The sequence below is a fragment of the Mus caroli genome, chromosome 8 (genome assembly GCF_900094665.2).
Source record: "Mus caroli chromosome 8, CAROLI_EIJ_v1.1, whole genome shotgun sequence".
NCBI lineage: Eukaryota > Metazoa > Chordata > Mammalia > Rodentia > Muridae > Mus > Mus caroli.
The window spans coordinates 21998351-22021857 of record NC_034577.1 but is presented as its reverse complement, the minus strand read 5'-3'; the positions used below and the strand labels follow the sequence as shown (position 1 = coordinate 22021857).

Here is a 23507-nt window from a genome sequence, read left to right as displayed (position 1 = left end):
CCTAGAACCACAACGTAACTACAGCATCCCCATCGAGACCAGGAAACGATGATGAATGGAAAGCTATTTTAAGTCATGACTGTCCGGATGAATTATCAGTGCAAAAGGGTGGGGGGGTGTGGCTTTAAATGAGCCAGAAACAAGTTGCACACCATAGGATGCAGTAAATACAGACATTGAAGATGAGCACTGTTAATAAGAAGATGTGGTAGACGGATAGAAAACAAGACATTAGAAAAACTGAAGAAAGTTTGCAGGTCTCCAAATGCAATTTTAAACAATCTGGGTAATGTGCCTGGCCGAAGATTCCGCAGGCCAGGCGGGTTGAGCACAGAGAGTGGGGGGTTTATGCTTTCATAAATAAGAGCTGAAAACAACCGGAAGAGTTTTGTTTTAAAAAACAGAGGTTTTTTTCTGACTTCAATGATGTGATTTTGAAGGCAAAAGGCAGCTTTGAGTTTTCTGATTTCTTTTATCAGTGTGGGGATGGGCTATGGAGGGTGTGTGTGGGGGGCAGAATTGAACGCAAAGCCTGGTACATACTAAACAGTGCTTGGTGGCTGAGACACAGCCTGAACCTGCTCTGAATATTCTAGTCAATTTCTATTTTCCTTTCCTTGTAGGGCAAATGAAGCAATCGTTTTAAAATCGTTTTTAATAAAACAGACGTAGCTCTCTTTGGATGAAATGCATGGGGAGCAGAGCTTTTTAGCCCTCCAAGTTTGTTTCTATGGTTACCCTTATGTTTACAGTGTTCAATCATTCTCACCAACCACGCAGATCACCTTGAGTTGGGAAAGCTAAATTAGTACTTTGAGTAAGATGTTTCTTAAGTTTCTGGGACATGGTGTGATTTTTTGAAGACTTTACTCTTGAAAATTCTTCATTGGAAGGAGTTCTATCATGAATCCTGTACTAACTGGGGGAGTATAAATATCTCTGCTCAGGTTTTGAGTACAAGCGAACCTTCACCCTTAGGATGTTGACCTGTACACTTCATCCTATTCTCTTTTATGATAGTGGAATTTTGAGTAAAAAAAAAAAAAAAATATATATATATATATATATATACATACATATAATGTGTGTGTGGGTATGCATATGTATATACACATATATGTGTATATACATATGTATATGCATGTGTATATACACATACACACACATATATATGTATGTGAAAACACACATACACGCACACACACATATATATTTATATATATCACCTCATGGAAGCTTTGTGCCAAAGATCCTTTCTGTTACATAATCGACTACTACCAAAATCATCAATTTTATTAATGCATCAGCTTCTCATATAACACAGTAGATTGAGCAACAGTTTAGCAAGCAGTATCAGTAAGAACACAATGAACACATTTTTGGTGAGAAATTTAATATAGTCCCTAAAGATATTCCCATATATTATTAAGAAAGAAAAATGCCTTTTTAGCATGACAGAAATTAATGAGATCCACCTACCAGCTTTGAACTTTGTCCCAGTCTTTCACGTGAGTTCTGCAGACGTCTGCTAAGCTTTTCGATTTTCTTAGCTTGCTCTTTAACTTTAACTTTTAACTCAGAATTTTCATGTTCAACCCTAAAAGTCACGTTTTAAAGCAATCATTCTCATAGACTAGTCACTCTAATGCCATGTAATTTAAAAACTATTTTAACGTAGTCTATAAAGGAATGGGTTTTATTGACATTTTATCCATGTGTATCATTAGACATTGTTCTTTTTTGCCCCTAGCCTTCTTCCTCATCCCTTCTCTCAGCCTGATCTGCTTTTTCCCTGTGTCCCACTCTCCTGCTTCCATGTCACAGGTGACCTGTCACAGTCACTTGCTCCCCTTCTGTCCTGACTGTAGATCCCCTGTTCCCCTTTCAAAGCCCCCCTTTCATTGTGAAATGCCACATATAATTTTGATAAATTACACAAAATAGAAGCTATATAACTATGACATATTTTAAAAGGTTGTAGTTTTGCAATTACACTGTTTTCCACATTGGTAAGAATGTGCAAATTTTAGCTACAGTGTAAAAATGTCCTTCATGCTCTTCCACTGAGCTACTTCCAAAAAATTAGAATTGTTTCAAGTGACTTAAAGCACAGGTCTCAGGCTTTACACACAGATGTACTGGGTGTCACAACTGATGTATGCCCCCTTACCACATCTCATAGTTGTTTATAAACACTCAAGTTCTATCCTATGCAGCTTTCACTTATACCTTTGTAAGTCATCTTTCATCTTCTGGGCAAGTTTTATAGCGTCTATGTGTTGATCCTGTGCTTCTTGCAACTAAAGAAGAAAAGATTGAAAATAATTAACTAGCATCCTGTCATCAGTGAGTAATGTGTTGAAGACTTCTGGAACAGGGCTAGATCCTTTCGTGAGCATGCTGCCTGTAGCAAGCTTGGTGTTGAAATTTCCCAGAGAGATGAGTATTGCTTCTCACAGAGCCTGAAGTCATACTGTCTCCCTTGTCATAAAAAGTGTGTCTTAATATTTCTCTAGGACTGATATAATATATGTATATATGTGTGTGTATATATATATGATTCTTAAATGTAAACTGTATAATATCTGATACGGGTGTTGGAACGCTTGAGAAATGGGGAAAGGAAGGGACACCCTTGTGGTGTTTATTTTTTTGGCATTCCAAATGCCAAACATCATCACTGTTGCACAAAGAGTTCTAACAAATGAAAACAGCGACATCTCTGTCCAGTCATGAAATGCACTGATATGACATCTCAGCCTTTAGTGGGGGGCAACATCTGCACAGATGCCTCAACATCTGCTCCTTAATCCAAGTGCCACGAGTGACGACATTTTTCTTCGTCATAAGCATGCTAACGTCCTGTATCCCAGTGTCCTCTTCTGTGAGACAGACATAATCAGAGTATTTATCTCACTGGGTTACTGGGACATTCCAAAGAGAGTATGCACGTGGATTATGATCATGTGACCCAGGGTGATATACACCCGATGCCAGCATTGATACTGTGTTTGCATTTTGTTCTGTGATCAAATTTGATCTCTGAGGAGCAAGCACATCCATGGGATGAGAGTGACAACACCAGAATGCGACTCTGCTGTTTCATCAGACTTTCCCTCAGCTCACTGACAGTTTTATTTCTTTCTAGTAATCTATGGCTTAACTGCTGTCAATAGTATTCATTAAGCAAGAATCATTGCTTATATAAATTACTCATTAATTCAGTAACATAGTTACTCATTATATTAATTATTCATTAAGCAAATGTAAACAACATGCTTTGGTCAGGTCCCTCACTAATAATATGCAATATCCTGACCGTCAGAGGAAGGCTGATGTATTAATCTGTAACTACTGGACTCTGCTAGGACTTCAAGGTTCTCTAATACCTATGAGGAAGGAAATATGGCATGTTCATTGTTGTTTGATACTACATTAATCTCTCCTGTTTCCCAACCCTTAGATACATTCCACCCCATATATATATATATATATATATATATATATATATATATATATATATGTGTGTGTGTGTGTGTATACACATATATATTAATAGAAACAATACCAACAACAATAATAAACTTTGAATGCCTACTACAAAAAGTCACCATATATATATATATTTATATATATATATATATATAANATATATATATATATATATATATATATATATATATATATATCAAGTCCTGTATTTCTAATCTGTAATCTGCATATTAGAGATAATGTTTATCACCCTGAATTTGCCTTACATTTACCATGATGGCTTCTAGCTTTATTTATTGTCCTAAAAATGATGCAGTTTTATTATTTACAGCTCAATAAGACTCTATCGTTTGTGTTACCACATTTCCTTTACTTGTCCACCTCTTGGTGGACATCTAGACTGCTTCCACATCTGGGCTGTCATGAATAAGCCCCATAATAAATGTGGATGTGCGAGTGTCTCTGTGTTTTCCTTTATCCCTTTACGGAAAACCACAACCAGGGAAACAGCAGAGCTGTGGAGCCAGACCCAGTGGACATCTCTACAAAACCACTCCCTCACCTAAGGTTCAGAAGAGGGGACAGAAAGTCTGTCAGACCCAAAGGATCAGAGAGTTTATTAAGTTGTGTATCCTAGCAATGTCAGGAGATAAACCCTCAAAGTCACCAACGTGATTACCCACATATGAGCTTAACAGTGACAACAACGGTCATGCTAACATGGACAGAAGAAAGCCTGGAAAGTCTCAACCCCACACAAAACCTTTCAGGCAACAAATGCTCAGGACTGCTAAGTATGGCAGAAAGTCTTCCCCCGGGAAGATTGCACAAAATGGTTATCCAATACCCGATAGTCAGCCCTGAAAATACACACACAACCAACATTAGACAGGCTGAGTGCGTCATATTTAGGAATACTTATGAATATACATATATGTGCATATGCATGCAACCACAATTAATAAAAAATGTGTTGATTAATATGAAGGAGAGTGGGGAGGGGGAAAGAACGAGGTTTGGAGATAGTAAAGGGAAGGGAGAAATGATCCGATTACATCATAATCTTGAAAATAAGTGAAATAAACTTCTTAACAAATGCTTTTAAAATGTAATAAACTAAAAATGTATGACTAGCACATGTATGCAGAAGTATTGTCTTGCCTACTGATATGTTGGGTGTTTCAGTTTCTGTAGGTATGGGATCATGACAGTTTGACAAAACCTATTTAACAGATCACATCACTGTCCTATTTACAACAAGTGCATTAACTCAGTCCAAGGGCCATTCTAAGCAACCCTGTGAAGCTGAGTGACAATGGGGGTGTTTTGGTGACCGGTTCACCTCCTTCAGGGTGTCCCTCGTAATCCTCAGTTCCCGGTCTCGTGTCCTCAGATGCGTCGCGAGCTGAGCTACCGCAGCTCTCTCCTTGTGTTGATCTTCTTTTTCATTTAAATGTTTCTTCATGATTTCATAGATGCAATGGATATTCTTTGTCTCCTCAAGTTCTTTTCTGAGAGTGAACCTGGATTGAAGGTGTGTGCCGTGAAATTAGGGTTGCTGGAAAAAGACCACAGTATCCACTCTCATCTTTATACGTTACTTATCATTATGATAAATTGTATGAAAGAGTGTCTGTTTATAATAAAAGAAAACACAGATCTGCATTGTCAAATACTTTTACTTTCTAGGCCAGTATCTTACATTTTATAATTTAAGATTAGGAGACTGGGGTTGTATTTAATAATGTATTTAATATGTAATCATGTACTTAATATGTAATAATGTATTTAATAATATGTTGCGTATATGTACATATGTGCATGTGATAACAGAGCAAGCAAGGGTATATGGGAGTGTTTGGAGAAAGAAAAGGGAAAGAATAAACCTAATTACAATCCCCCCAAAATTAAGTTAAAACGAAAGACTAGATTAAAGATTCTAACATCATCTATGCCTTTTATGCTTGCTTGTTTTTTTCGGTTTTTAACAATTTTAACTTACTTTGTTGATTATTATATATTTTATGGAAAGACTTAAGAATCCCACTTCAGACAGGACAACAAGAAATAGCTAAGCTAATGTTAACCACCATGTTCTTTCATGATAGAAAACAACCAACCCTACAGGTGTGTTGACATGTGTCAGGTCCAATTGAAACCTGGGGCAAATGGTACATTGTGGTGCCTATTACAAAATAAAAGATGGTGCTAGTCTCCAGGCTCACTCAGAATCCGAGGCTCAGCTCCTCCGCTCTTCTCACCCCACCCCTACCATTCCTGCAGCTCATGGGCTTCGCCTCCCTCAGCTTCTCCATTTGGGCTTCTCTCATGATGCTCTCTCTTCCCTGCTCTCTGGTCCTCTCTTACCAACCCCACCCCACCCCTTCTCTCTTGTCCCCTCTGTTTTGCCCCTCTTTCTAGGTCCCCCTCCCCCAATGTCTCCCCCACCCCCTCCTTTCACTGCACAGTTCACTCTGCTCCGAACAGGGCACTACTTTCCCTGCTCTCCACTCTTCCCCTCAACCTTACTTCACTCACTCACTTTACACGTTTGTGATTTTAATCCCAGCACTTTGGAGGTGGAGGCAGGTGGATCTCAGTGAGTTCAGGACAAACCAGGGCTACAGTCAGTGTGAGGTGCTATCTTAAGAAAAAAAAGGAGGGGTGTCTTTTTGCTTTAATCTATGTATGAAAGTGATGACTTCGTAACACAGTCAGTAACCATTCCCACTGTACCTTTTATTTGATGTATGATGATTTGGAATAAGCCCATTATCTTCAACACACCAAAATAAAAGTGTATTCTTTTAAAAAAAAAGTTTTAAGTAATTAAAATGACCATTTCATGCTCTATTGGTAGAATTATAAATTAATATAAACTTACTTTACAAAGATTTAGAAATATGGGTCAAAGACATTTTTAAGCTTCCCAGATTTTAAATATATGATTCTATATTGATGAGCTCATTTAAAATAAATAGGTAAGAATGTAGGAAGTTGTTCTAGATGATAATACCTGCTGAATTATTTCTAAATACTATGCAATGAACAGTGACCTTTCTATATGCAGAATGCCTACAGTACACACATTAAAACTGATACTTTAGAGAGTGTATATGTAGTTATTAGTGATATCCATGATTATCAACTGGTTTTATTATTTCCAACAATTTCTCAACCCATGAGACACAGAATTTTTCTCCTGTAAAACTGTGGAAGGAAAACCAGCAATTCCTAGACTACCTCTCCATATCTGTAACGTGGTTTTCCCAGTAGCACGTCCTACCTCAGCTTCCAGAATTCTTCGTCCCCCTGTACCACTTCATCCTCTAACTTTGATTTCTCCTCCCTTGTTTCTGATATTTCCTTCTTGAGGTCATTCTTCTCGGTTTCTATTTTTTTATTTCTTTTTCCAGGTAGCTCATTGACTTTTTTAAGATCTATTGATGCATGATCTGAGTTAAGTGAACCCTGTTTTTTAAATGGCCTTCCAGAATCTGGATAAAGGGGAAAAAAGACAAAATTATATACAGGAAGACCTTTTTTGTTTTATATACATATATGTATACATATATACATACATACACATATATACATATATATATTGTGTGTGGATGTGGATATGTGTGGATGTGAGTACATTTAAATCTCCTTTCATTTCTGAACAGGTATAGACCTGAATGCTGCCAAAATGTCTAGGGTGCTAGTTACCTTAAACTAAACTGTAAAAAGAACAGACTAGATCTATGCTTTTAGTGTAAAGTCTAGTAGAAAAGACAGATTGATGACAGTTGTGAATTCAAATAGCTGAGGTTAAAAAACAACAAAAAAAACAAACAAGCAAAGCTATGAGTTTTGTTGTATGTTGTAAAATAATGCATGGAACTGTTGGGCGGACGGTAAGCAGGATTGCAGCCAGTCCACAGAGGTCTGAGAATACTGAAGCCTGCTTCTGCCCAGTGTAGAGAAAGGGTAATGTACAGATTACTACTGGTACATGAAGCAAACAAATGGGGCCAGGGAGGCAGGTGGTGTGTAAGACAATTTTCAAGACAATGGACTTCAGATTCTGAAAACACTGAATTCCTAAAGCCCCAAGTCCCTGCTGCATGAGGGATTTTAGGCCAAGGCACAGAAGCATGAGCAGAAGAAGAGTCAGCCAAGGCAAGAGCGGTGGAGTGTTTGCATAGTCTCAGTGTTTGTTCAAAGACTGAAAGTACAGGAATCCTGGGTTTGAGGCCAGCACAGTGCTGCCTCGGGGACCAGAAAGAACATCTGGCACTGGGGTCGTGGTCCAGTGGGATAGAGATCCCTCACCTAGAGACGGCCCAAGACTCCAGGCTTGATTCCTACCACCACAGAACAAAGTGTCGATCAGACTGCTGAGGTTAGGTGATAAACCCATGCCCAGCATGAAATCAGCAAGATGAGATTGGGTAAAGTTTCTTCCTGCCCATCCAGGCAATCTGAGTTCGATCGTTAGGACAGACATAGTGGAGGGAATCAACTCATGACCACTGTTCTCTGGACTCCACAGATGTGCTCTGGCACATGCCCACGCAGGGACATACAGTAAATAAATACAACAAAGGCATTGTAGACGGAGGCAACAAGATTGAACACTGGACAGGACAAAACGGCACCAGCAGAACAGTGCCGCTCTGCAGAGACCCACTATGAAGACTGACACACTCACAGGGTACGTGTTAGAAAACTATGCAGACTGAAAGGAAAAACATCTGAAAATTTTAAAGGAAGCTATGGCCGGTGCCTGCAGTGCTGAGAGTAGTTCCTGCCCATCGGCCAGGCAAAAAGATTTCTCTTTAATCTATGAAAGACGCCAAACCCCAAGAGTTTCAGACCCCTGTACCTACATTAGATGACAGATATCTGCCCATAACTCCAACTCCAGGGCATCAGATCCTCTTCTGGCCTCTGTGGGCTATTGCACACATTCAGATATACACATAAATAAAAATTAAAAATAAGTCTCTTTTTTAAGGCTCACACCAATAGCCTTACTTCATCATTTTTTTTAAATTAAGGATTAATAAGATGCAGAAGGAGGGAAAACAACAAGATTTTTCATAGATTAATTAGCTGTATCCCTCAAGATCTATATGTTGGGGGTTGATCTGGTGCTGTGTATGCAAATGCTAAATTCTGAATCCCAAGATCTGGTTGCCCCCTATGAGCAGATTCCTATGTGCAATGGTCTTTGTTGTGTAAACCTTGCTCCCCAGTTTAAAGCCATTGGTTAAATAGAAGTGGCTACAGCCAATTACTGGGGAGAATAGAGGTAGGTGGGGCTTCAGTTACTGGGCTGGCCAACACAGGGAGAAACCACCAGGAGAGAATGAGGAGGAAAAAGAAGTAGAGAGGAGGAAGGAGAAGACAGAGAAAGAAGCTAGAGAACAGGAGGTCTCCACTAGACGTAATGGATTAGGAGCACAAGGCAGAGAGGAATCCTCCTGAGGACAGACTGTTGGAGCAGAAACAACCCAAGACTCAAACAGCAAGTGACATGGGGAAGAGCAAGTACTGGGGAATTGACAGTATGGTATACAGAAAAATAGATTGGGGGTAATTCAGCCAGTAATTGTGCAAAAGCTGATTTTAAAATCCACAGTAACTCTGCCTCAATTATTAGGCAGCTGGCCATATCGTTTTAATAACTAACAGAGTTATTAAACAACATCTTTATGCTGACATCTAGTCACAAAACATACTATAAAAATGAAGCCTTTCAAAGGCTGTTAAAAGAATGGGGGAAGAGACCCTATGGATGGAATAGTGCTCTTAAAACAGATCCTATTATACAAACTACATTTAAGGGAGGCCCCTTGGCCAGTAGTACACAGGAAACACAAAACAACTCAGAGGTATTCTTTTTATTGGTCACCTAATTTTTTCTTTGGACACTTTATTTTTTAACCTTACTCATCCTTTGTTTGTATACCATGGTTTCCTACTTTGTGTTCTTATAGGGTTGGAACGTGTGTGTGTGTGTGTGTTCCTTGTGCTTTTTTGTTTTTTATTTTCCTGTTCATTTCATAAAGAGAGAAAGAATTTGTAAAGTTAGGATGGAGAGGTGAGGGGGGTCTGTGAGGAGATGAGAAAGGATAAACTGATCAAAATATATTATATGAAAGAAATAAGATCAATTATATAAATAAATATACATCATATGCATATACGCAGAGATTCTAAAGAGAATCTCTTTGCTTTTATATGGGGAATTAGATGATTTCAAGATCTATGGCCCAGGAAGCAATCAACTGATATCAAGTGGCCAGGACCTTCATTTGGGACTCCTCAAGACTCCAGAAGCATAAAATTAATCAATTCATGTTATTTTCTAACTAGTACTCGTCAGGTTCCTTCCTCGGCCAAGGCCCTTGAAAGCTGACTAGGCCTGGCAAGGGAACAAAGACATACAGACACACATACAGAGAGATGCTGGGATTGGGTAGATTGGGCTTTCTGATAGAGAAGCCTTTGCAGTTGGGTAGCTCAGTGTGTTTATTAGAGACAGCTGAACAGGGAGGCAGGGTTACTGCATACAGCTAAGTAAGGTGAGGTTAGCTCATCTTGGTAGGAGCAGTGTCAATAGGAAAGCAGTCTCAAAGACTAAACATCAGAAGAGAGAAAGCTATGATGGACATTTTCTGCACACACTGTCAAAACTCACACTAGGACCAGAAGAAAGCTTTGCCATCCTCGGAGCCTCACTCAGGGAAGACTAAGCCACCCCAATGGGCTAAGCCACTGGGTCTTCGACATCCTCATGCCTGTGTCAGACAATACACATTCACTCAGAACCTCGCTAGCTCCCTCAAGTATTCTGTAGTATTATTCTCTTAATATATACTGTATAAAGAGGAAGGGAAATGTACTTTATTAAAATACATGAAATGCAGAAAAATCTGATAAAATATGGAAAACTCATATAACAAAAACACCCATAAAATATTACCAAGAAAATTAAATCCAACTCATGTAAATGGAGGGGTAAAGTTTGCTGAGGAGCCCAAAGATTCATTATTAAAGTTGGAAATGTCCAAGTTCATATGGAGGTTAGAAATTAGCTCTATGATAGATGACTAGCCTGTCTAGTTCAGATACACAGGGCCTAGACTTGATTCTTGCTAATGCAAATGAGAAAGGAAGGGAGGGAGGGAGGGAAGAAGGGGTTACATAAGAATGTAAAATATTTGGAATACTGAATTCTGAAAAATAAGAGGGACCAGACAGTTGATTTGCATATGTATTCTAATAAAATTAACTGTAAAATGTCTTTGTTTTGATAACTCACCATCCTCTGAGACTGATTCAGATAACTGAGTTACATCAACCACAGCTCTGACTTGTTTTGTTACCTAAGAGATAAATACCATTGTAAAAAAATTAAAATTAAATTAAAAAAAATTTTTTAAAGCAGCAATTACTCATTTTATACAAAGCCAAAGAAACCACTGAAGAGAAATATGTTTTTAAAACTGACACATTTTACCAGTTCTTTACGTTTCATACAATGTGTTTCATAGTTACCCTTCTCCTAACTCTTCCAAAGCGCACCCTTCTTCTCTGCCCAACTATCTTTTGTTCCTTGTTTTTGCATCCTTAAAGATCAGTGGTCTGAAGACGGGCGGGCGTGGTGGTGCAGGTCTTTAATCCCAGCACTTGGGAGGCAGAGGCAGGCAGATTTCTGAGTTCGAGGCCAGCGTGGTCTACAAAGTGAGTTCCAGGACAGCCAGGGCTACACAGAGAAACCCTGTCTCGAAAAAACCAAAAAAAAAAAAAAAGATCAGTAGTCCGATGCCCAAAACTTCTTAGGTGTGCTGCCTTACCAAACCAAGGAAAGCACTAGAGAAAGCTCTCTCCCTTTCCCAGATGCTTGCCGGATGCTGCATGGTTAGTGATAGGGTTGTGTACCTAACTCCCTTCTCCGTGTCAGAGTTTTGTCTGGCTTGAGCTCACCCAGGTCTTACACATGTAACTACAATGACTGTGGTTTCATATGTACAGCTGTGTTTACAATTTTTTTCTGTGTATAAAAGATAACAACAACAACCTCTAGCCCTTACACCCTTTCTGCTCCATCCTCTGCAATCATTGCGGAGCCCTAGGAACAAGCATGAGGTATATATGGTCCCTTTAAGGTTGAGCATTCTGCAGTTTCAGTCTCTGCACAGTAGCCTGTCTGGGGTCACTGTGTTCATCGCTGTTGTAAACAGAAGCTTTCTAGATGAAGGCATCTAGATACACTGAACTGTGAGGATAACAAAGTTATTAGAAGTCAGAGTAATACTGTGTCCACTTAGCAGCGTACTAATAGTACGTTCTTCCCTAGGGCCTATGACCCAAAGACCCTGCTAGCCACAAGTATTTTAGGTCAGTAATGGTGCTCATATGGGCTTCATCTCACAAAGTAAACTTTTAATACAATCAGAACGTGGTCATTTACTCTTAGGATGTCAATGCCACTGTTAAACACATAGGCATAGCTTCCCAGGCCATGTCATTACTGTACTAAGGTTGAGGATTCCATTTCTCCTACAGTACCTTGCATAGCACCTTTCAGCACTGTGAAAGCTAACCAGTGGGGATAAACCTTCCACTCATCACAGCTTGATTTTTGTCATGTTCTAAGACACAGTAAGTGGTGCGCTCAGGAAAATGTAACTTAAAAAAAATTTCTTTGAGAACTCATGTCATCCAAGTCAGAAGAATGTCTAAGGTCAAGAACGTAATTGCCTACAAATAGATACAAAGAAATAGGAACCTTTATTCATTGCTGCTGAGAATATTCCATAGGGGGAAAAAAAAGTAAAATGGAGCCACCTGATAAAATGGCAACAATATCCCTTCAAGATACCAGAAACTAACAACTTAAAAGCCCAGTACCAGGAATGATCTTCGTTTGGAGTTGTTAGCCAGTGAGGTACCATAGAATCCCAAACATTACAGTCTATTGCCATTACTCATGGTTGCCCTCTAGAATTTAACAGTAAAATGGATACTCTTATCAATTGCTACTTTTTCTTAGACACATTTTCCCCAAAACAGTGTTCTTTAGACAGAAGGGATTTCTATTTTTTTTTAACCTTTTTATTTTCTTTATATTTTGAGGTGGTCTTATCTGTGTCCCACACTGGCTTGGAACTCTCCATGTACTACAGGTTTGTCCCACTCATGAAAATTCCCCTGCTTTGGACTTCTAAGGGTTGGCATTCCTGATGTGTATGAGTTTGGGAATTTTTATACCTCTTCATTGTATGTTTTATGATGTATTTTAACATTGAGTTCATGAGGTTTCACAACCTTTAATATAACACTTTGAGTAAAAAAAACCTACATTTTATTCTTTTTACAATACCTTATGTTTTTCCTTAGATGTTTTCTTTCGGGGCCTATAAAAAGCACAAGTTAATATCACAAAAATGATGAACATAAAAAATAAAAATAATATATAAAATTACTAATTATTTATAGAAAGCATATCCTTTTGTAACTATCCTATTTATTAAGTATATATAGGAAAATCATGACATTACTCACATTTTGATAGACAGCAATAAACAAGATTAATTTTTTAAATAAACTTTTACAAGCAGTAAAATCTATTTGAAATGTACTGCTTCGTTCCTCACATGATGGAAAAAAATTTAGTAAGAATATTAAGTAGATTTCCAGGATCACCTATACAATTACTGTACATTAGTCTAATTATTCTAATTACTGTAAATATGTTGAACTAACTAGAATTCTGTTAGATTAAAGATAGCTTAGGTATTTTATAAAGTAAGGATCTAGACAAAGAAAAACCAAGTAAGTTGCCCAAATACGAACAGCTAGTCAATTACAAACAAGAATTCATATCTCAGAATTCTGTCTGTACAGCATGTAATGTATAATATTCTAAAAGCTTTATTACATTTCTTAATGAAATCAAAATGAAAAAATATACTCTTTTCCTGGAATAGTGTGAATAGAATCAGTTAGCTTATCAGAAACCCTCACTGGGAACATACTATGCTTCCTTGGACATACAAATTGAGTTGAATAACCACATTCCTCTCAAAAGCATCCTTTCTCAACATCATGAAAACATAATCTAAAAGCTACCAGTAAAAAAAATCTAGCCTAAGTGCCATATTATTCTCCAACTATTTTGTTTTCTACTGCCTTTCATGATAAATTTGTTTTCTCTAGAATTGACTGCACATGTCTACTACATTTAGGCTTCCTCAGTGACCACATTCTTAAACTCTGCATTGTGAACATCACTTGTCCACAACTTAAAGCTTCTTGACACGAATAGGCTTCAGTGTATAACTATGCTGTTCTGTTCTATTATCAGGAAAAATAACTGTCAATAATTAAGCCTATCCATGCCACCGTGAATGAAGGAAATCTACGAGTTCTTGATCTTTCTTCCAAAGTCAAGCTCCCACATAGGTTGCCTATTCTACATGGGCAGCAGATACAAATACATAAGAACAGTGCTGATTAGACTCAAAATATTGTATATACAGTATATGAATATATAGAGTATGCATATATATGATAATTAACAGTGGGTCATAAATTGGGGAGGTGGAGGGGACATGAGATGAGATAACGGTGGGGTTGAGAGTAGCATAGATACCATACTCATGTATAAAGTCCCTAAAGGTTTCATTAAAAATACTGAACTCACTGATAGAAGTGAAAATTTAAAACTTCTGGAAATAATGTGATTAAAGTTTCAGTTTAGGTAAAATGTACATGGAATTGGTGTGGAAATACAGTGTAATACATAGCAAAACATCTTATACATGGGCGATGACATCATTAAAACTATACTTTAAGTCATTAACATAATTTTACATTTAGCACAGTGCAGCAATTTAGTGCTAGCTACAGACTTCTGCTTCCATCTTTGGTTGTTCAGTTTTTATTTTTAATTTATTTTTATTTTATTTTTATTAGTTTTTATTTTGGTTGTTCAGTTCAGTGTTGCTTATACTTTTTATCAAAGTGGTAGGGATTGCAGTTTTTGCTTTTGTTTTTATTTTTGTTTGTTTTTTCTTGTCAAGTCGACACAAACCTAAAGTCATCTGGAAAGAACCTCAGTTGAAAGGTACCCTCCATTTCCGGGGCCATTTTGCTGATTAATGGTTGGTATGTGATGTCCCAGTTCACTGTGGATAATGTCATCCCTGAACTGGTGGTCCTGGGCTGGTAATCCTGGGTTGTTTTATCAAAGCAGGCTGAGCAAGCCACTAGGAGCAAGCTAGTAAGCAGCATCCTTTCATGGCTTCCACAACAGCTCCTGCCTCCAGGCTTCTGCCCTGTTGGGTTTCTGTCCTGACTGCTTTTGATGATGAACTATGGAACTATATCTGAAATAAACTTTGCTCCTGAAGTTGCTTTTGGTCATGGTGTTGTTTCATCAGAGCAAGCCAAGCCAAGCCTCAACCATGGAACCACTGAGTTCTGTGTCTAACCTGTATAAACAAAGTTCTATTGAATGGAGTGTACTCGTTCACATATTGCCTATTGCATTTATTGAACAAATTTGTATGCACTTCTTTGCTGATTTTGTTTACAAACCATGTAAAAGAACATCTTTTTCTTCAAATCTGGCAACCCTGATTATTACCCTTTGGATAAAATCCTTAACATTATGGTTTATATGCATTCATAAAAGCATAGAATTTGTCTTATGAAAATTATCCCAAATTAGAATTTCTTATAGGACAGTAGCAATTATCTACCATTGAATATCATGTTCTTACCGATCATGCCTTGCATTCTCCTTAGTAAGAAATCTCTGGTTATTAATTTCACCAGATCTTCTCTGTAGAACCAGTTCTTCCATTGCAGAAGCAACAGCAGATGCAGCAGCAGTAGATGTAGCAGCAGCAGCAGCAGAAGCAGCAGTAGGAGCAGCATCAGGAGCAGCAGCAGCAGCAGCACCAGCAGTAACAAAATTACCACCAGCACCAACAACACCACCATCAGTGCCACTACCACCAGCAGCAGGAGCAACACCACCAGCACCACCAACAACACCAGGAGGGGCACCACCAGAAGCACCAGAAGCAGCACCACCACCAATAACAACAGCAGAGCCACCAGCAGCAGCTGCACCAACAGAAGCACCAGCAGCAGCACCAGCAACCCCAGCAGCACTCGCAGCAGCAGCAGAGGGGTATTCATCTCTGTCTGTTCCATTGCTTTCAGGCTTCTGCATTTTTTCCTCAACCTTCAATGAAAGGACACAAGTGCATCTTGCCTCCATACTAGCTGCAATTTTGTTAAGGATTCATATTTATTGATGTCATTTTTATAGCATCAGTAACAAATGAAAATTTACCCATTGTCTACTAAGGTATTATTCCCACACCCCTGCCATTTCATTGTTTGATCCTTTTTTAATTTAGAAAGTGAAATGCCAAAACAAACAGGTGCTTACAAAATTATATGAGTCTGTTCGCTAAAACTTGTAGATTTTATACCCAGTACATTAGGTTAAATTTGGTTTAAAAAATCATATAAGAATTGCATGAGCTAGGGTTGGCAAACTTTATGTAGGGATAAATCTATTAACACTGCTGGGTAGTAGAAGCACACATCTTTAATCCATGCACTCAGGAGGCAGAGGCAGGTAGATCTCTTAGTTAGTCTACAGCCAGGGTGACACAGAGAAACCCTGCCTCGAAAACAAACAAACAAACAAAATCTATAAGCAACAATATAAAATAAAATTATTATATTTTAATGCAAAGTATATATGGTTATAGTATTATACATCTATATGAACTATCGGTATTATATCCAATTTTAGTATATTTCACCATCTACTAAAGAATGAATATAAGACTAATAATAACTACTAATTTCTTATATTGAATTAAATGTGTTAAAGATTTATTGTTTATAAACACAAAAGTACCTTTGGAAGATAATATTCCATTACAATGGGCAACCAGATTATTTTTATGTCTCTACATTCTCCTTCTACACAAACCCTGAAGTCAGCGCCCACAAAGCCTGATTAAATCTTCAACAGAGTTAGTATTGAGTGAAGTATCATCATTATGAAATAAGAATAACCCATTCCACCCTGTAACATGAGCACAATTCAGTTCAGAAATGTGATATTATCCATAATTTAAACTCTTTAATCATGAGATTCAAATTTGATCTCACCTAATTTATCATGTAAGAAGGCTTTATAAATGCAGGCAAAATCATGAGACAGTGTTTGGCCTCATGGAGCATAAAGTGTACAATGTTATTGGTGGTTCAAGGAATATTTGAAGACTCACAACTACTTAAGTTATTTAAGATTATACATTAAATTGTGACATATGTTACACAGAGTTTACAAGGTGATTCTGCTTGTTTGATGATATAATATTTAAAAGAGGAAACAGTGTTGAAGGAGATATTAAATAATGGCATACCAATGACTGATTGCTCTCGCTGCTATAACACCTGTTTAGCTCATCCCCTGATGTCATGTTTAAGTCTGACTCTGCTGAAAACATAATATTTGTAGTGAAAAATCATATACATAGTCATTGGCTTAATATGTATGGCTGAACACACACACCCATAATAAACAAAAACACAGCTCTACAATGTAGTTTACTTCAGCCTTTGATGTCCTCCCAATGGAGAGTAAGAAGAGTGGAGGCGTCCTCTTCATATAGACTTGTCCGCTACTCTGCAGTTCTGAATATTAAGACTGTCCCCTTTCACCACTCTCGGCATTCAGCAACTTTCCTTTCATTCGCTCAGTACATCTTCTTCCCCTGCTCTCTGTGGCTCTTCTTTGAACATGCTTAAAATGTAGGTGTAATTCACCTCTCACCATGTCACTCTAAACTTAAAATGTCACTTAACCCTCATGAGGTTTATAGTTTCATAAGAAGTGTGTTTTCCATGTTCCATCACATGCCTCTCTAAGCATCCAAAAGGCTACTTGGTTTAGTTAATAGACTAGTATGGCTCCTCTTGTCTTTAGTAAAGGTCGTCTGAATGACTGATATATGACATACACTTCTTACCTTCCTCTTCTCCACTTACAGTATTTTTGCTTCTTTGACCCACAGTCATGGACACCTGACCAATATCCTTTGGTTGAGGATGTTTGAAAACATGTTAGAAAAAAATGAATGCCAATAGTTATTTCTATGAACATTTCCTAATTAATTTGTAGCTAAAAATCTAAGTTTTCTACAGGTATTCTTGAAAATGAGGGAGTATATGTTACAAACTTAAAAACTTACAAACTGAATAGAGAAAATAATATATGCTATCTAGGCCATTTATTTTAAATTTTATTGGATGGTTATTTAAACTGACAATAGAATGAAAGAATGGAAATTAACAATAGTAGGAATTACTAACTTCAGAATACATGATTACTATTTGTGTCCCATAATTGAGGACACTTAAAATATGTTTTTGAATGTATTAATTTCACTTGTTTTTCTATAGAACTAAGTATCTAGAGAAATTACAGTGACTAAATCATTTTATTAACATGAACACATATGTCATAAAAGCAATGTGATATATCAAAGGAAACTCAAAAATAATAAGGAAACCTACTGGACACATCCCAGGATAATGTTTAGCTACCTAAAAGCTACTATCAATTCTAAGTTCAAATTTTCACAACTAGCTATTTTCTTCTGATGTTTTTAAAATTAATCTATTTCTATACAGAACATCCTTAAACCCTAAAATATAAATTTATTTAACCTATGGTGATTTAACAAACTATTAGTGTAAAAATAAATTTGAGTATTTACATACAACTGACTGAATATTTTCATAGGCCTGAGTTTGTTTCTTTTCCTTTGATTTCACTTGTAAGTCGGTTTCTGGCAAAACATAAATATATTTACTTAAAAAAAGAAATGCCAATATAGTGTATGAGTCTTTGTAATAAAAGGAAGAATATTAAGTGAGTTATACAACAAAAACAGACTCAGTAGGTCATATTTATATGTTACATATTCATGTATATATAGTAAAAGTAATAAATAATATTAAAATAACAACTTGAAAAAGAGTAGAAGCAGACATGGAAGAGGTTGGAAGAGTTGGAAGAATGAAACGAACAGGGTGAAGTGATATCACTATACTTTAATTTAAAATGTTATTAAATATAATAAAAAATAATTACACTAAACATTCAAATTTTACCTTCCCAGTTAAAACCTCCAATTAAGCTTAATTTTCAATTTGACATTCACTGACTAATAAAATACACATAGTTATCAAATGTTCATTACAAATTGCTATCTCATTATTTAAATTTAGAGGTCTTGTATCCATGATGTTGTTCATTTTGTTGTTTTTAAAACAGTTTCTTTGTGTGTAATTCAGCATCACTCAAACCTCCCATTCATGAGGAATCTTTGCGTCAGCCCAGCAAAGAGCTCCCTAGATACACATGTGAGTAATTTTTGAGGGAGCATCATTAATCTTTTAAAAGTAAATATTTTAAAACTTGAACTCCCATAAACCATAAAGAACACTGTGTGTCCACTGTGGACATATTAATGCATACAAGTTGAAACACCTGATTATAGCTGGCAATTACAGAAGCTGTCTTCAACTCACAGGCAGCTTGCTATGAAAGAATGGTGGTTAGGATGATATTTGAATGTTTTACATAAAATGAGTCCATCAGATTAGAAGAGCCTAAGAATTTGAACTCAAAGGCAGATCACATCAAATGCTCATAGGCGCTTATTAAAGAGAAATTCCCATTTCTAAATCTACCTGGCGTGGATGACATCTCATGATTCATTTCTGGGTCTTCAACTGGTACCGAATCTTGCTTCTCAGTGGCAGTCTGTGTAATCTCAAAAGGAGATATTTAACCATGTTCGTGTAAGTCCAATATTGTTAGTTAGTGAGACCCAATAAAATGTAAACATTATTACCTTCAATTCAGGATATTCATCAGAAGAGTCTGAAAAGCCAGAGACAGGTAACTAATTATATATTAACATGACAAAGTCAATCAGAATTTTATACAGAATTAGAGTAGAAAATCACCACCATATTTATCTCTGGAAACATTGCCCTTAAGACTGGGGTTCCATTCATTTTCACGTTGCTAGTTCTGTCTCATGAGGACAGAAACAGCGTTGAAATCCAATGGAAAAAAAAAAAGAATGCTACTAAGAAAATATAGATACCAATGTGGTATTTAAAATTAATTGAAAGGAAACCGGCCACTATACTATGGTTTTGCCACGATATTATAATCCAGGAAGCAAAATCAGTCATAAATGTTCAATGAAATGTATAAATTATTTGTCTTCAGAGAAAAAAATTTACAATAATTGTCTTGCATATTTACTTGTAGAATACTTACACATAAAATGCTTCATTTTTGCATGTACTTGGGGAATATTATTAGAAATCTCCTTCATTTCCTCTAGTTTCTAGAAACTTTTAATAAACACCTTGTAGAAGGTACATAAACACAAGCTACAACATAAAGCCTTTCTTCCCCTAATGTACAAATGTCACAATAAAATATAAGCCAATTTTTCAATTATCCAATTTTCAATTATTCAATTTTTCAATTTGAAATTATTAAATTTCTACATCTGAAGTCACAGTATGATATTTAATAGAGTACAAGTTTAAAATAAATAAATTAATGAAGCACAGTTAATTTTTCCATAATTTCATTGGCTTCATGTGATGTGAATTACCCTAGGTCTTTCACCACTTAACAAAATTACTGAGACTCTAACTATCCAAACAAAACAGCTGAAGCTGCCACTTTCCCGTTCATGGCATTGAGTTTGAGGGAGCCTCACTCTCTCATTCATTGTGGACGAGAGAAATGAGTGGCTGAGTGTAACCACTTCTCCCTATTATTACCCCCACGCCCAAGGATGCCTCTGATGTCAGTGAAGATATAGCAAAGCCATCTTCAAAATGCTCCCTGGCATTTCTTCACCATCGATCCCAAGTTTTCATTCAGTATTTCTATCTTTCTTCCTCTCCCATGGGTAGTTCCTTCTCATTTTCAAGATAGTCTGTAGGGTGTTCAACTTTACAGTTTCCATTTTATTTCTTTTAGTGACTTAACCTCAAAGTGTTTCCCTTTTTTGTGCTCCTTTCTCCCAGATAGAAACTTGATTAGAAACAGTGGCAAAATGTGAGCTTTCCTTTGTTATTATGTATCTTGACCACCGAGACTTCCCTGTGCTGTACAGTTCCTTTAATAGGATCACACAGACTATGCCTGTATGCCCTGAGAAGTCACAAGCATATAATCCGGGAGCCGCTGAATCAGAATGTGAGCTTTATACAGGGATCCCAACAGGCTGCTCATAAGCATGAGAGGCTTGGGTCAACATGCAGTATCCTCCAGATTTGTGTAAATCAATTTTACATTTTGGGATCCAGCCTAGGTTTCTTCCCCCCTCCACACCCCCTAGAATCTTTCTCCCACAGAAAAGCGACAATTATCCCTATCAACTCTGAGCTGTTGGTGGCATTCCTGGCCATGTCATAACTAACTCCATGTCCTCATTTTGGTCTGTGTGGAAATATCCTGTCACGAAGCAACCCTTGACAAAAGCACCAACTCATGTACATGTATACACGTTTAGGTTTACCTTCTATAAATGAAAAGCATTTCTGTGTGGCCTGGTAATAACATCCCTTCCAAAAAGAGAGGAGGAGAAAGACTTGATTTACACACACACACACACACACACACACACACACACACACACACACACACACACACACATTTTCATACCTGCCTCAGAGCGCATAACCAAGCAACTCCCAACCAGGTGATCAGGTGTAGCCAGTCACACAGCACCTAGAACACCTCCCTATGTTAATGAGATATCTCAGTATCCTAGCTTTCAACCAATGATCTTGTCCCTACGTGGATATTCTCACCCCAAATCTAAATAGCTCTTGGCTCACCCCTAATAAAGCGTATGCATTCAAACCAGTTCCAAATAGAGAAATGGGCAAAAGCTAAGATCATCTCAGAAAACTGCTTTAAAGATCCTTGAAGAAGGCCTCCAACTAAAAGCCATGACACTAAGATTCTCAGAGAAGGTCTTCTCTCTCCCCTACCTACCCCCAGCTACTCGCTCCCAACCAGACTGGGATCCTGCCCCGTTACCGACTCTGCTTCCTCCTCTCAGCCTGGTGTGCAGCCGTGTCTGGACACCCTGAGAGGAAGAAAGCAGAAGACTCAGAACCACAGTGTTCGTCCCAGACTCTGCTTCACTCCCTGCCTGGCCTGGCAGGCAGTGGTGAACACCCTAAAGGAGAAGCAGAACCCAGAATGGCATCTCCCCTGCCCTTCTCCATAAATGCAAGCCTGTCATTCCCCCAACACCTTGTGGCCACATGCCCCACTGTATCCCCCTACCTCATTCTCCTCTCTTTAGTTCTCCATAGATGACCTTTTAAAGCCTCATCCCTTTCTCTTAAATACCCTCATTTCCTGAGATAGCCCCCTTAAAAACGCATATACTTAAATCATACTTAGGCTGTCTCCGTGGTTTTCTCAATTTAACCTGCATTTGAAAAGAGTCATTGTGCAAACATTTTCCCAGGTACTTTCCAGCAGTGAGGAGAATTTCTCAGCCCTCCTCTCTCATGAAATACAGCTCTTACATGTCATCTGAGCCGCTTTTGTCTTGCCTTTTCTTTGATTTGTCTCCATACATACACGAACACTCCACTTTCGCTGAAGTCGCTCCAGGATATGCTGGTAAATTTAATATCATAATTAACGGAATAGATTTGTCCCAGTTATTTCTGCCCCTCTACCCCCCAAACTCAATTTACACCTTTTAAAGCGATAGCATTTTTTTTAAGTATTGAAAAACTTCAAGGGGAATTCTCATCTGTGCTCTCCAAATCAATTTTTCTTTCACTGTATTTCTGATGACATAAAATGGGCACAATCATCAAATGGTCCAGTACCCACATGTATATGGGCAGCAGAAATTGAACTCATGGGGTTAGTAAGAAAGTGTACAGGAAGCTGAGAGAGTTACACAAAAGAGAACAGCTAGAGGGAGATGCTGGGGTAAATACAATCAAAATACAATGTATCTATTTATGAAATTCACATAAGAATAAGTAAAAAACTGTCATACTTAAATGACCATCAAAGACCAGAGGAGACATGTAGATATACAGAGCAGCCATGATTTCTATGATCCACAGCATTGAGCAGTATAGCAAGATTTCTGTAAGGGTGCAATAGTGACACTCATATCTTGGTGGCAACCAAAAGCTGTCTAATTGGATTTAAAGCCCAGTCAACAGAAGACAGATCATGCTTGGTACTGGGAATCTAGCTGACTTCCCAGGGCTAGAGAGACTGTGACCTCAGAGGAGACCATCTATAGTCACTTTTTAGTCCAGTGTAATTTCTAAGTTTAATTTGTATTTTTGTCCTTGTATACAAACACAGGAAAGGGCAACTTTTACCCTCTCCCATCACATTCAGTTTGAAATTCTCAGTAAGGAAGACCTTCATACAATATGTGATATTTGCATGTTTTTATTTATCCATAATTTAAGGAAAAATTTTCCTCATGGCTAGGTCTTTCTTTCCAATCTACTTTCCTACTCAAGAAAATCACTCAAAAATATTTCCATTCCTAAGGAGAATGTATATTCAGCATCATATAATATATTCTTTTTCTTATAAATCTCTTCTCTTAAAATAAACATGTTTTCTGTCTTTAGATTCTAAATATGTAATTATATTTCATAAAAATTGGAATATAAGAACATGTTTAAACTTATATTTTAAAAGTGCTTAGTACTTTGTGTTTTATTTATTTATTTTTATTTTTTAATGCTTTTAATTGACTCTTTGTGAATTAAAAACACCCGTGGAAGGAGTTACAGAGACAAAGTTTGGAGCTGTGATGAAAGGATGGACCATCTAGAGACTGCCATATCCAGGGATCCATCCCATAATCAGCTTCCAA

General features: G+C 37.5%; 1 protein-coding gene across 1 annotated transcript in view; it reads right to left on the bottom strand.

Annotated features, from left to right (window-relative positions):
• The window catches only part of LOC110300178, a 101507-nt gene that overhangs the window by 15833 nt on the left and 62167 nt on the right, over positions 1-23507 (bottom strand). Inside the window, exons 35-47 of the mRNA XM_021170247.1 lie at positions 22174-22267; positions 19449-19477; positions 19285-19357; positions 18310-18377; positions 17556-17622; positions 16950-17023; positions 15276-15745; positions 12872-12905; positions 10808-10871; positions 6779-6989; positions 4835-5015; positions 2230-2300; positions 1480-1597 (exon numbers count right to left, since the gene is read on the bottom strand). Of these exons, the coding sequence (XP_021025906.1) occupies positions 1480-1597; positions 2230-2300; positions 4835-5015; positions 6779-6989; positions 10808-10871; positions 12872-12905; positions 15276-15745; positions 16950-17023; positions 17556-17622; positions 18310-18377; positions 19285-19357; positions 19449-19477; positions 22174-22267 (1554 nt within the window). The remainder of the gene's footprint in view (positions 1-1479; positions 1598-2229; positions 2301-4834; positions 5016-6778; positions 6990-10807; positions 10872-12871; positions 12906-15275; positions 15746-16949; positions 17024-17555; positions 17623-18309; positions 18378-19284; positions 19358-19448; positions 19478-22173; positions 22268-23507) is intronic.